Below are 12,698 nucleotides of genomic sequence, written 5' to 3' on the forward strand. Positions count from 1 at the left end.
CCAAAAACTCGTTTCCTCCACTTTTTGGTCAGAAACCAACTCATGTTCTACTGCGGATAACTAAAGAACAGAAAAATGTCGAAACAAATTTAGAGTCTCCTCTTTCTTTTGGTATGTTTGTTATTTTCTCACAGAGCAAAACAGTAGGCAATATGGCGAACTGCCTTGAAATAATGGCAGTGAATGAGTTAAGTAGTTTTAAAAGATTGACATGTGACTATTTTTGGAAAGAAAATTGACTATGTCATATTATTTCAGCTATTTTTAGGTGACAGTGTAACAATCCCGCCTTTGTGTCTTTTTCCAGTCCCCTCTTCCTTATTCCCAGCCAGTCGCTATTCTTTGACACACATGCAAGTTTAATGTCAGAAAATCTCTCCGTGGCGACTGATAAATACTTAAGCACCCCTGAGAACCGTCTTGTTCCACGTTTTTTTTTTTTTTTGTGAATATTTTAAACCGGCGTTGTTGTTTGCACGCCAGCTCTTTAAATTCGACTAAATGTCGAGGGCTAAACATAGAAATAATAATCACATAAAAATAAGACGTGACTTGTGTTTTTGTTTGTTTTTTTGTGATGCAAATAATCCTCATTGCTCCGCGTTGTGCTCGGCGTGCGCTTTTTAATCCGGGATTAACGCGACAATGTATTCAAACACACAACTCTGCTATCACCTCTTTTTTGACGACACTCGCACCCCCAATCATGGTTTAATTTCTTTATAACGCCTCGCGGCTTAGCACACAGTCCATTGTGAGCGTTTCAGTGTTGCTCATCCGCAACTGCACCGTAGTGAACCCCCACATATTCACAGATTTTATTTATTTTTTTGTCTGGAACCAATCCTCCGTTATATGCCAAAAGGTGAGTTTAATGACTAAATAGCGTTTGTGTTAAAGGGCTAGTGTGCATATTTGTTTGCCCATATGTGGTGTCATGTCAGTTTCAGATGTTCAGTCCATCCATCCATTTTCTGAGCCGCTTATCCTCACAGGGGTCGCGGGAGTGCTGGAGCCTATCCCAGCTATCTTCGGGCAGCAGGCGGGGTACACCCTGAACTGGTTGCCAGCCAATCGCAGGGCACATATAAACAAACAACCACAAGTACAGAATACAGTCGTTTATGCAACATGGGTCCATGATTGTGTACATGCTAGAAGCTTGGTGTTGATGCTTTATGATCCTCTTACTATGCCTTGATATGATTCGTTTTGAGTTTCCAGGTTATACGCAGGTGAGAGAGGCTGTTGATTCTCTGTGGGGATATGTATGCGTGATTAAATACGACGCCTCTAATTAGGCTTGTTTTTTAACTTTTTATTTATCGAAGGGGTGCGTCATCTCTGTCAGGATAAGTTATGACGTGCGGTGCCGCCCGGTGTGTCCCGTGTGATTTATGGTATTTGTTATTAGAAACGCCTTCTACGGTTCTTCTTTATCTGTTGAGACCATCGCACGTGCATCATTTGAGGATGAGCTCAATAAAAAACAATCAGGCGGGCGTGGACGGGCGATCTCATCCAAAAACACTCCATCATGCATTTCTGCATGTAGTTGTCCTACTTGTGCTCATAAATGTCATACATTGGTGGAAAAAAAACTTGACTAGCGAGACATAGTTGCTCTATGAAAGTGCACTAGTCATTCTACTAGTGCACTGAATTGTCTTATGAGTGAGGACAGAGCGTACGTACTAGTACGTAGCCCTTAAGATGGATATCAAGGAGACGTTATACAGCGGAAAAGCCGACTAGAACAGCGGATCTGTGCTGACTGGTTCATTTTGAACACCGCCACATCTTCAGATATAAAAGGGTGTGCACACTTGCGCAAGCACATTATTGTTTATTTTGACTTTCCCCTTGCTAAAAGATTCAAAAGAAGAGTTGTGCAGGTTATAGGTCACATTAATGAAGTAAAAAGTTTGGAATTTTTTTTTTTTTCTTCTTCTAACACATAACACTGCTTTTTAGCAAGGGTGTGTAGACTTTTTAAATCCCCTTGTAAATGCTGAAAGGTCTTTGCATACGTGCAGGTATCCCTTCCCTACCGTGTTCAGCAGCTGCAGCAAGAAGGACCTGGCGGCCAGCTTGGAGAAGGGCGTGGGCATGTGTCTGTTCAACATGCCCGAGGTCAAGGTGCTCTACGGCGGGCAGAAGTGCGGCAACAGCTACGTGGAGGAAGGCGAGCAGTGCGACTGCGGCGAAGTCGAGGTTGGCATCTGCACACACACACCAAAAAATAAAAAGAATCTCAATCATGCGACAATGAATTGCCTCTGTTGAGATTTTCAAACACGAATCCAACACATTCTTGGATGAAATATTTTAGCTCTTTGTCACACACAACCACCAGATATAATAAATGGCACAAATTTCAATGTCCTAGTATTTCAAATTATATTTATTATTCAAATGATTTTCCTGGTGTGTAGGTTTTTTTTTTTTTGCTCCCTGAAATTGTGCCCGGTGCTTCTTAGGGTGGACAATATTATGACATTTACAAATAATGCTATAATTTTAAAGCAGTAATTTAGTATTATACATATACTGTACAATATCAAATTTTAATTTTTACAATATACATTTTAATTATCCTATTATTTAAGTTTCAACTTGGAAATATTTTTAATATTTTTTTTGAATGTATCCAAATTTATATTTACTAATACAAATAAAAGAAAAATCATAATCCTCTTCATTTTCTGGATTTAAAAAGTATAAACTGAAATGCAATTTAAACAACATACAAACTGGTCAACAGTTTCATCAAATTTAATAACAAAAAGGAACATTTACAACAGAAATATAATTTTATACCTGACACATGAATACAACTACCTTTATTTCTTATTTGTACTGTATAATTACTTTATATAATGGTAATTTATTTGTTATTACTGAAATGAATAACAGTTGATTTGGTGGAATGTGTTCCGTGCACAGGAATGCACGAATCCCTGCTGCAACGCCACCACCTGCACCCTGAAGGGCGACGCCACGTGCGCCCACGGCCAGTGCTGCCACGACTGTCAGGTACGGCGCTCCGTCGGCCGTCCTGCGCTCACCGCTCACCCCTGCCCGCGCACGCCTGTCATTTACAGCTGAAGCCGGCGGGAACTCCGTGCCGCGAGTCGGGCAACTCGTGCGACCTGCCCGAGTTCTGCACGGGCGACGGCCCCCACTGCCCCGCCAACGTCTACCTGCACGACGGGCACGCCTGCAGCGGCGTGGACGGCTACTGCTACAACGGCGTGTGCCAGACGCACGAGCAGCAGTGCGTCACGCTGTGGGGGCAAGGTAAGGACGGAGAGGGCGGCGCAAGCCCGCCGCCTCGGCTTGACCGGTCCAGTTAATGACTTTTCTGCGTTGCAGGTGCCAAGGCCGCGCCCGGCATCTGCTTTGAGAGAGTCAACTCGGCGGGCGATCCTTACGGCAACTGTGGCAAAGACGCCAAAGGATCCTTTGCCAAATGTGACGCGCGGTAAGGGGGGGGGGGGTGACATCGTGTAGCATCTTTCTTATATCTACACATTTGATCGGCGCAAATATATCCACTTTAAGCCTCCAGTGGCTGGAGAACATCCCACTGGGTTGTCCTGGGGCTTTCCCACGCTAAGACAACGAGGCGCTCTTAAGTGGCCACGCAAGCGCGACGCCCCTGTCCACAAGCTGGTTGAACGGCTGCCATTTTTTTCCAACCTTGCTCTTCCGCGTTCTCTTTGGGATGTGCGTGCACTCACAGCCGACAATGAGGCGCTCTAAAGCGGCCACGCAAGTGCGAAACCCCGGTCCACAAATTGGGGGAAAAAAATAATAATAATCTGCCCTCCTCACGCTTCCATATTTCTCTGCTTAAGTCACCCGGCGTCATCTCTGCGGCTTGTTCAGGCGTCGCTAATGTTACGTCCGCTTTTGCAGGGACGCCCAATGCGGCAAAGTCCAGTGCCAAGGGGGCGCCAACCGCCCCGTCATCGGCACCAACGCGGTCTCCATAGAAACCAACATCCCCTTGCAGGAGGGCGGCAGGATCCTGTGCCGCGGCACGCACGTCTACCTGGGCGACGACATGCCGGACCCGGGCCTGGTGCTGACGGGGACCAAGTGCGGCGACGGAATGGTGAGCCCGCCACCGCCACCCTGACCGCGTAACCCCTCGTCCTCCATTTTGTTGTCGTCTAAGGAGATTACTTTTTTTGTTGGTCTTCAGATGTGCCTGAACCGCCGGTGCCAGAACGTCAGCGTTTTCGGCGTGCACGAGTGCGGCGCCAAGTGTAACAGGCGAGGGGTGAGTGCGCCATGGCGTCACCCGTACTTCCGACGGAACCACTAGTAGACAGCCACTCCGTTTAGCTTCCTCGCCCGCGAGTTCCGCTGGATTAATATGGATGACCTTGAAGGACATTCCTTCAAAAATCCTAAACCTTTTTGTGACTTCTCTGGTGGTGCAAACGGAATTGTCATTGTCATCATTTCAGTTCAGTTCAGTGCTTGTCAGGCCCTTTTTTTTTGCCACCAGCTTTTTTATGATCCAAACTGAACTGGTCTCTTCACTTGAAGGGTGCACCTCCACCTTTTCTCCTGGAGAGTCGTTAGGGAGCCTCACAATCCGTCATCCGGGACGCCAAAAGCCGCCCACTCAATTAAGCGTAATGGCTTCACTTATGATTAGCCCCCAGGGCCATTCATCAAAGTCCCAGGTGCTCGTCCTTGTAAAAAAAAAAAAAAAAAAAAAAACTGATGCCAGGAATTGATTTCACACCACTAGGGAAAAAAGTGACACACAAAAGTACAGTTTGGTAGACTATTATACAGTGTTTTCATCCTCTCAGTGATACTGTAAAAGCTACCGATTACAGTGGAGCATCCAATTTTCCACTTTTTTTTCCCCGAGGGTACAATATTGAAAGTGGGAAGTGATTCAAAGCACCAATAAATGGGCTTTGTTATGAGGTTTTTATTTTTTTTTTTAGGCCTTGAATGAGGTGCATGATTAAACTTGACGGCTGTAAATGGGCTTTTCCGAAGTTTTTGGAGGGTTTGTATGGGTGAGAGGCGTGCACCGTCCTGTCTGAATATTGAAGGGACCGATATTTTCAAGTTCTGTGACAATGTAAACACTGAACCTACCAAAGAAAACGTAGACTCTTTTGCTACTACTTTACATTCTTTAGTAATCAGCACCAAAACAACCTTTTCTCACTATCATGGCACACCATTTCTACTGTACTACCTACCGTGACACATGCTGTTTATATCCTACATGTACGTCTGTGTGATGCCTAAATTTGTCCGACTTCTGAGGTACTGGCATTTCTCTTCCTCATAATTCACGTGACAAGCCGCGATTCACCCCCAATCTTGATCTTCTACCCAAAAGCTGTGCTGATGTCAAATCCAAAGCAATGCAACGTCGCCATCTGCTGGCGTCCGTTTGCCGTCGCAGTTGTGTACAAACCTGAATTTCACATTTGAATTTCAAATTTGGGAATAATCCCAATTCTGCATTGGCAGGTGTGCAACAACAACAAGAACTGTCACTGCGAGGCGCACCACGCACCTCCTTTCTGCGACTCGCCCGGTTTCGGGGGCAGCGTGGACAGCGGTCCCGTCCGACTGGCAGGTAAACTCAGCAAAGGCGTCGCTTTTATCGCACTTCGGTCACTTTAAGCCCAACTTGTTTTCCGAGGACAGACGGCGTCCACGTGACGGCGGGTGTCCTGGCGGTGCTGCTCACCGTGGTGGGCGCCGCCGCGGTGGTGTGCATCAAGCGGAAAAGCCTCCAGCGGGTGCTGTCCACTGCCAAGAAGGATCCGCCTGACAAATTCAGGTTTTTTTTGTTTTGTTTTTTTTAAACCACGTCCAATTGAGTTTATCTTGTTGTTGACAGGGGTTTTGTTCTCGCAGGTCTGTAAGCGCCTCAACGGGCGCGGCGTCCACCCCCAAGCGACATCAGCCAACAAGCGTGGCGTCTCCTTCTCGACCGGCACCGCCCTTGCCTCACAGCGCCACCATCTTTAAGGTACAGCGAACCCCCGATTATCGCAAGCCGCCATGGACAGACCATATAAAAAACGTTTTTGTTTTTTTTACACTTCACAAATGCTTTAAACACATTTCACGTTATTAAACGCACTTGTTCAAGTATTTCTTAAAGTATTCTCTCGCTGTCAAGAAATGGGAGACTATCGTATAACATCACTTTGAGGAAATAAAGACTCACACAGCTCTCCAAATGAGGCACAGTGTGCTTGCTTCAAGCAGTTTGTCACTCCCAGTTGATGTTTACTGGAAAACTAACCCATAAAACAACATAAGAATTCAACATTGTATATTTGAACCCCAAAATGTTTAATCAAACGAAACCAATGTCTGCTAGCTTAATGCTAGCATATAATGGGAAATCCCTTTAACGTTGAAAAAACTCAAAATCTTACCGAGAATGTGTGTCTTATTTCTAGTCAAAACTAATCTGGTTACACTTGAATTAAGACTCATCACCTAACTTGTTTCTAGACAATTTTCATTTGTTTAAAAAAACAAAAATCATAATTTTAAAAACAAGGGTTCAATTATTTTTTTTTTTCATATTGAAATTACAAAGTTCTCTTGCAGTATTTCATGTGAAATTTTGCTTGAAACAAGATAAAATTGTCTAAAAACATAATACTTTTAAGGTGATTTATGTGTAACCAGATTAGTTTTTGCTATTCCTTCAATTCTGCCCGGCATGTTGTGGCAAAACGTGGCACGACACCGAAGGCGTGCAACTCTATTTGTACAGCGTGTATACTGTAAAAACCCAATAAAACCACGAACGGCAAACTTGCGCGATACATCAGGAGTGCGGACAATGAAGCGCAAAACATCTGCTGTTGGACTGTTCGTGTCAAATTTTGCTGTCTGTGCTGATGTCACGGCGTTACGGGACTCGCCTCACCCTGCAAGCCGGCGGCCCTCCCACCATTCCTCCCCCGCAGCTGCTGCGCATTAGTCGCGTTTGAGGCATGTGGTTCTCATCGTGGAGGATTTCCCGAGGATGTTTGATGTGGAGCGCGCTGCAGGTGAGGTCATCCTCCTCCCCTCGTGGTCGGGGTCGGGGGCTGCCACATGAGCTCATGTGTACACTTTGAACATCTGGTCCAAACACAAAGCGCTGATATTTTGGCCTGTTTCACTGTGGCCCGCCTCCAAGTGAGACCACATGAGGATGACCGAGAAGAATGTTCCGTCTTCCCACAGCCTGATAATTTGGCTCGGTTCTAGTGTGCTTCTGCTCACACAGGTGGGTCTGTTTAGCTGTGCCGCACCTCGAAGTGAGACCGCATGAGGATGATCGGGCAGAAAAATGTTCCATCTTCCCACAGCCTGATCCCGACTAAACACAAAGCGCTGATGTTTTGGCTCGGTTCTAGTGAGGTTCTGCCTCAACGGGGGTCGTCTATGGAGGCCCACATTTCGCGTCCTCCGAATGAGACATGATTTGTTTGTTTTTTTGATGGCTTATTCTTACATGAACGATTGTCCATCTTCGCCGCACCCCCCTCCCCGTGGGCCACAGGCGCAGCTCCCGCCACCGCCCTACCCGTCGCACAGCCTGCGCCGCTTGCCCCGGTGCCAGCCTCTCTCGCTTAGCGTGTCGCTGGCCGCGGCGCCGACCACGCCTCCGCATCCTCATCCTCACGTCCGCGTGGCGCTGGCGAGAAGGACGGCCGTCGCGTTCCGTGGCGCTGCCCCCCTAAACGCCTGCAGGTTGGTAAGTATTGATCGTCCGTCAATAACAAATTGCTTATTAAGTAAATTTGTCATGAAACAAACAACAATTGTCGTTCATTAGTGGGCAATTTAATAAATGAAAGACATTTGAATTGTGAATAAATGTAGGTTTTATTATTATTTTGTATCTATTTATTTAGTTTATTTAATTTTGATACAGAAATAAATACAAAATATTGTAAATACAATGATTTTTTTTCATAAATACCACATCAAATACTTTAAATACATTCATTTGATTAAAGAAGTGAGGAATGAAAAAAAGATTTCACTTATTAATGGGCAATTTATTACATTGCAGTCATCAATAGATGTTTCAATTAATTAATTTTAATTTCATAAAAAGTTACAATTTTTGTACCCCCCCAAAAACCTCCATACACTTGTGTACTAGGAGCGCCCTCTCGTGGAGCTTCTCTGCTATTGTTGTTCTCTTCTGTCAGGAAGTGGAGCGGCCCGGCCCCCCCCAGAAGCCTCTGCCCGCGGACCCTCGGACCGCTCACGCCGCACCCGGACCCGTGCGTCCCCACCCTGCAAAGTGAGTTCATAAAAAACAAGCGCTCCTCTTCTTACATTTAAAAATCCCATTGAATAGTTATTTTTTTTTAATCTTTGAAAAAGTACTATCAAACAAATACAAATCAATGCGTCATTTACTATTAAAGTGAACCTCCACTTCTTCACAATTCAGCATTTACAAATTTGCCTATTTTGTGACTAAGCATCGGAAATTATGAACATTAAAGAAATATAATAGAATGCTGTGAAAGATTTTTTAAATAAATTATGAAGTTCTATTTTTCATTTTATCTAAAAGGCAAAAACATACAATAGTAATACAATTATAATTAAAAAGGAAATAATACATGAAAAAATTATATAGTTTTTAATTTTATCAAAAAAAAATTATTCACTGAAAAACTCCTATTCGTTGATTTTGTGCTCAGGCCAAAGCACTGTCCAATGTAAAAGTATTGCTTTGGCGCCCACTTAAGCCCTCTTGGTGCCAGGGCACTATGTTGAAGTAAATTGAGGAGCTTCATATAGTCCTTTGCCATCATATTGTGGCATCTATAGTCAACCCCCGCATATCTGCGATTCAACATTCACTTACTGGCTTATTTTTTGTAGTCAGGCCAAAGCCACGTCGCATATAAAAATATTTATTTGGCGCCATCCGGTGGCAGTTCTATTTTATTTTTATTTTTTATTTTTATTTTAGAAGTCTGGCCATGCAGCCCGCCACGCTGCCCAAGCCCCGCGTGGTTTCCAACGTCAAATACAGCAGATGATGACGTTGCCCGCGGCGATGGTGGAATTGTTTGCACTATGGTCACCTTCAAAATGGCGGCCCTGACACGCCTTCTTGGTGCTACGAGTTCAGGTACACGCAAGTGAACTATTTATATGACCCCTATTTATTTGTGGCCACACAGGGCACTGTGCCTGACACTTTATTTTTTTTTAAACACATATAATGACTCTTACGAGCCAAGATTTTACAGCCATTTCTTTGTTTCTTCATCTAAAAATTGATGGATCGTTATAAAAGTCAATATGTGCGCAACAGTGGTGCCTTGATTTAAAAGTACAGCCCTGCCGATATGGAATTTTTTTTTTTCAAGCCCGATACCAATATTTGGCAGAAGAAAATTCTCAAACCCGAGTAATCGGCCGATAAATTCAAAAAAATTGATAATGAATAAAATAACTTATTTTTTGGTCCCTTAATGCTTACAACAATAAAGATATGAATTACAGGCAGAACATTTGACTGTTTTTCAATACTTTGTCCATTTGAATTTGCTTAACTTACAACAGAGAGTAAAATCGGCAAAAAGATTGGCAGATTTTTGCCGATTTTAAAATGTTTCTTTGAATGATCTTTGTCTTATGTTGTAATGTGTTAATGTTTAAAAAAAAAAAAAACAATAATGACCGATTTTTGCCAATTGGAAAAAAGTCCTAATATCAACCAATCAAATTGGCGAGCCGATTAATCGGTCGGGCCCTGCTTAGGAGTGCTCCAACTTGGACGAGTTTTTGCAGTTCCGAGCCATCGCTTAGTTTTTGCTTTGTTTTGTGAGCCAAAAAATGTCATTTCAATGAGGAAATTTGGTTTGAGTAACTGGAGTTACAAGCTTGCTCCCGGAATGAATTACACTCATAAGTCAACACACCACTGTACAGTTGAAAGGAAAAGTATGTGAACCCCTTGGCGTAAGATTGAACCACAAGAGCCAATCAAGACAGAGTCAGGAGTCAGCCAACCTCGAGACCAATCAATGTGACGAGACTTTAGGCGTTGGTTAAAGCTGCCTGCCTTTTTCACACATCAATTTTTTGGAATTGTCACAATTTGTTTTATTTTACGCATACCATTATGATTTCACGTCAGTTTAAAAAAAAAAAAAAATTGACATTCTACTTTTTTTAAGTCGCTACATTTTGGTACATTTTTATCTTTTTTTGTTACAATCACTTTTTTGTAGTTGCATTTTTTAAGCAACCAGTTTTAGTTTTTTTGGGGTCACTTTTTCATGTCACTTTTTTTCTTTTACAGTTAACAGTTATGCAAAAAAATTTAACCTGTCATTTTTTAAAAACTGTAAAAAAAATTTCTACATTTGTTTACCTTTTTACCAGTCACATGTATTTTTTTTTTACTAGTCACATTTTTTATTCTCACAATTTTTATTTTTATTTTTAATCTTGTAACTTTTTTGGGGTTCTCCTACATACAAAAATATTTCTACCACTTACAGTTGTTTGTTTTTTTACTGGTCAAATAATTATATTTTTTTTAACCAGTCAGATTTTTTTTTTAACCTGTTGCATTTTTTGACAATTTTTTTTAAAGTCACAGTATTTATCCTACCATTTTTGTGCCCACGTGTCACAATTTTATTCTTAAGCCTGTCACATTTTTTTTTTAACTCTTCACAATTTGTTTTGTTCTAGTCAGAATTTTACATTTTCTTTTTTCATATTTCTTTGTGTAACATTTTTTTCCCTACCTTTTGTCACATTTCTTTATCCTACATTTTTTTTCCTGACTCCATTTATTATTACGTCACAATTTTCAGTTTTAATTTTAAACCTGTGACATTTTACATTTCAGAATGTTGTTTTCAACCACTTACATGTTTTTTTGGGGTTGTTTTTTTTAATCGGTCACAATGTGTTTTCTTAACTAGTCAGAATCTTCAACTTTTTGGTAAACATGTTTTCCTTATTTAACCTCACAGCAGCTTGGGCAAAATTTAACATTGGTAAATTTTACCAATCAACAACTTGAAGTATTTTTTATTTAATTTTATTAGACGTATTGGCTGCCAAATTGTGTGCAATGTTAAACTAAACTTGAAGCCGGCGAATGACTGCTCTGCTTTTGACTGCCACAATTCGTGAAAATACTCATAATTGTCTTATCTTTTAATATCTCATGCAAATGTACAACATAATATTATTGTTTCTTATTTTTGCATTGTTTTGTTGGTTAAATCACACATGAGCGGCAAAAAAAATGGGAGGGAACTTTTGAAACTTTTGATACGATTTAGGTTGTGACCATGCACTAATTTTACTGCTTTCTTTTTTTATATAAATAAATAACTGTGTGTGTGCTGATAAGAAGTGTGTGTGTGTGTGTGTGTGTGTGTTGTGTTACAGGTGAACACGTGTTTTTCTATGACAAATGTTTGATACATCCTACGTGCAGTAAAAACTGTCCAGTCTCCTCTCTGTCTGTCTGTCTATTCATTTTTGGTGCACTATTCTTATGATTTGATTATGATTTATGATTATGACACTATTTATTTTATTATTAGTTTATTAATTTTGCAAAGACACCAGTGGCAGCTCATGTTATTTTCACATATTTTCAAATAGCTTTATTTGGTATTTACTTTACAAATCATTATTTATATTTTGTTTAGTTTTTGGCAAGGCCTATGACATAAAAACTCATTAAAAAAGCTCATATTTAATTAAGACAGGACGTACCATAGCAAACCGATTTCAAAATAAAAGCTTGACTTGACATTTAGAAATGATTAGGATTTTTATTTGTTTATTTTTATTCCAAAACCATTTTATCTCAATTTTGTAGAACACTGCACAGGAAATCCTGTCGTGGCATTTCAAATTAAAAAGCCCTCTTAAGTTCAGACTGATTTCAAGCTTGATAATTAATTGAGACAGGAAGTGCTATAGCAAATGCATTTCAAAATAAAAGCCCTTTTAAAACTGATTCCAAAGTAAAATCTCCATTAAAACAGGAAGTGATGTACAAAGCCTTTTAGACTTAATTCAAAATAAAATTACGACACAAAGTGTCTGGCAAACAGATTTTAAAATAAAAGCCTCTTGATTTAATACATTTAAATTACAGTACAAATAATTGAGACTTTTATTATGAAACCATTCCACATCTTTAATGTGGTCAACACATTACCAACATTTACAATATTTAAATAAATTAAATCATTACTTATTATTAAATAGTTCTTTATATATATAGTGCTTGAAAAAAAGAAGACCACTGGGAAATGATCAGTTTCTCAAAATGTGCTATATATAGGTTTGTATAGATTTATGTTTGAGTAAGTGGAGCATTTCTGTTTTAGTCTAAAAATTACGAACAACATAACTCCCAAGTTCCAAATATAAAAATTGCCACTTAGAGCATTTATTTGCAGAAAAAGAAAACTGGTCCAAAGACCAAAAAATGTCCAGAATTCTTTTCCAGAGCGCTACGCAAAACATTGGGGGGGGGGGGGGGGGGGGGGGGGGTGTTTCAAAGCAAACCTGCAGTAATTATTTCAAACTAAAATTCCTCTTTATTTCAGATTCAATTCCAAATAAAAGCTCTCGTCATTAGATCGTATTTAGTTGGCTCTGATTTCAAATATATATATTAA

At 41.0% G+C, this 12,698-nt stretch overlaps 1 protein-coding gene and 1 long non-coding RNA gene across 7 annotated transcripts in view; one reads left to right on the top strand and one right to left on the bottom strand.

Moving 5' to 3' along the window:
• Window positions 1-11,591, top strand: part of LOC133468968 (disintegrin and metalloproteinase domain-containing protein 12) — a 40,920-nt gene extending 29,329 nt beyond the window's left edge. For 3 of the 6 annotated variants that reach the window (XM_061755448.1, XM_061755450.1, XM_061755452.1), the window contains 13 exons: window positions 2,037-2,214; window positions 2,947-3,036; window positions 3,105-3,300; window positions 3,376-3,484; window positions 3,922-4,120; window positions 4,211-4,288; window positions 5,515-5,623; window positions 5,695-5,830; window positions 5,908-6,022; window positions 7,562-7,752; window positions 8,220-8,314; window positions 8,999-9,160; window positions 11,449-11,591. In XM_061755448.1, coding sequence (XP_061611432.1) covers window positions 2,037-2,214; window positions 2,947-3,036; window positions 3,105-3,300; window positions 3,376-3,484; window positions 3,922-4,120; window positions 4,211-4,288; window positions 5,515-5,623; window positions 5,695-5,830; window positions 5,908-6,022; window positions 7,562-7,752; window positions 8,220-8,314; window positions 8,999-9,160; window positions 11,449-11,561 — 1,771 coding nt within the window. In that variant the 3' untranslated portion in view covers window positions 11,562-11,591. Of the gene's footprint in view, window positions 1-2,036; window positions 2,215-2,946; window positions 3,037-3,104; window positions 3,301-3,375; window positions 3,485-3,921; window positions 4,121-4,210; window positions 4,289-5,514; window positions 5,624-5,694; window positions 5,831-5,907; window positions 6,023-7,561; window positions 7,757-8,219; window positions 8,315-8,998 lie in introns of all 6 variants that reach the window. The other 3 variants (XR_009785595.1, XM_061755451.1, XM_061755449.1) reach the window with 3 other exon arrangements.
• LOC133468973 (uncharacterized) overlaps window positions 1-12,698 on the bottom strand; it is a 29,749-nt gene that overhangs the window by 16,530 nt on the left and 521 nt on the right. The window contains exon 2 of the long non-coding RNA XR_009785596.1: window positions 2,052-2,222. This is a non-coding gene — a long non-coding RNA (uncharacterized LOC133468973). The remainder of the gene's footprint in view (window positions 1-2,051; window positions 2,223-12,698) is intronic.

Source organism: Phyllopteryx taeniolatus, chromosome 19, assembly GCF_024500385.1.
Source record: "Phyllopteryx taeniolatus isolate TA_2022b chromosome 19, UOR_Ptae_1.2, whole genome shotgun sequence".
Classification (NCBI taxonomy): Eukaryota; Metazoa; Chordata; class Actinopteri; order Syngnathiformes; family Syngnathidae; genus Phyllopteryx; species Phyllopteryx taeniolatus.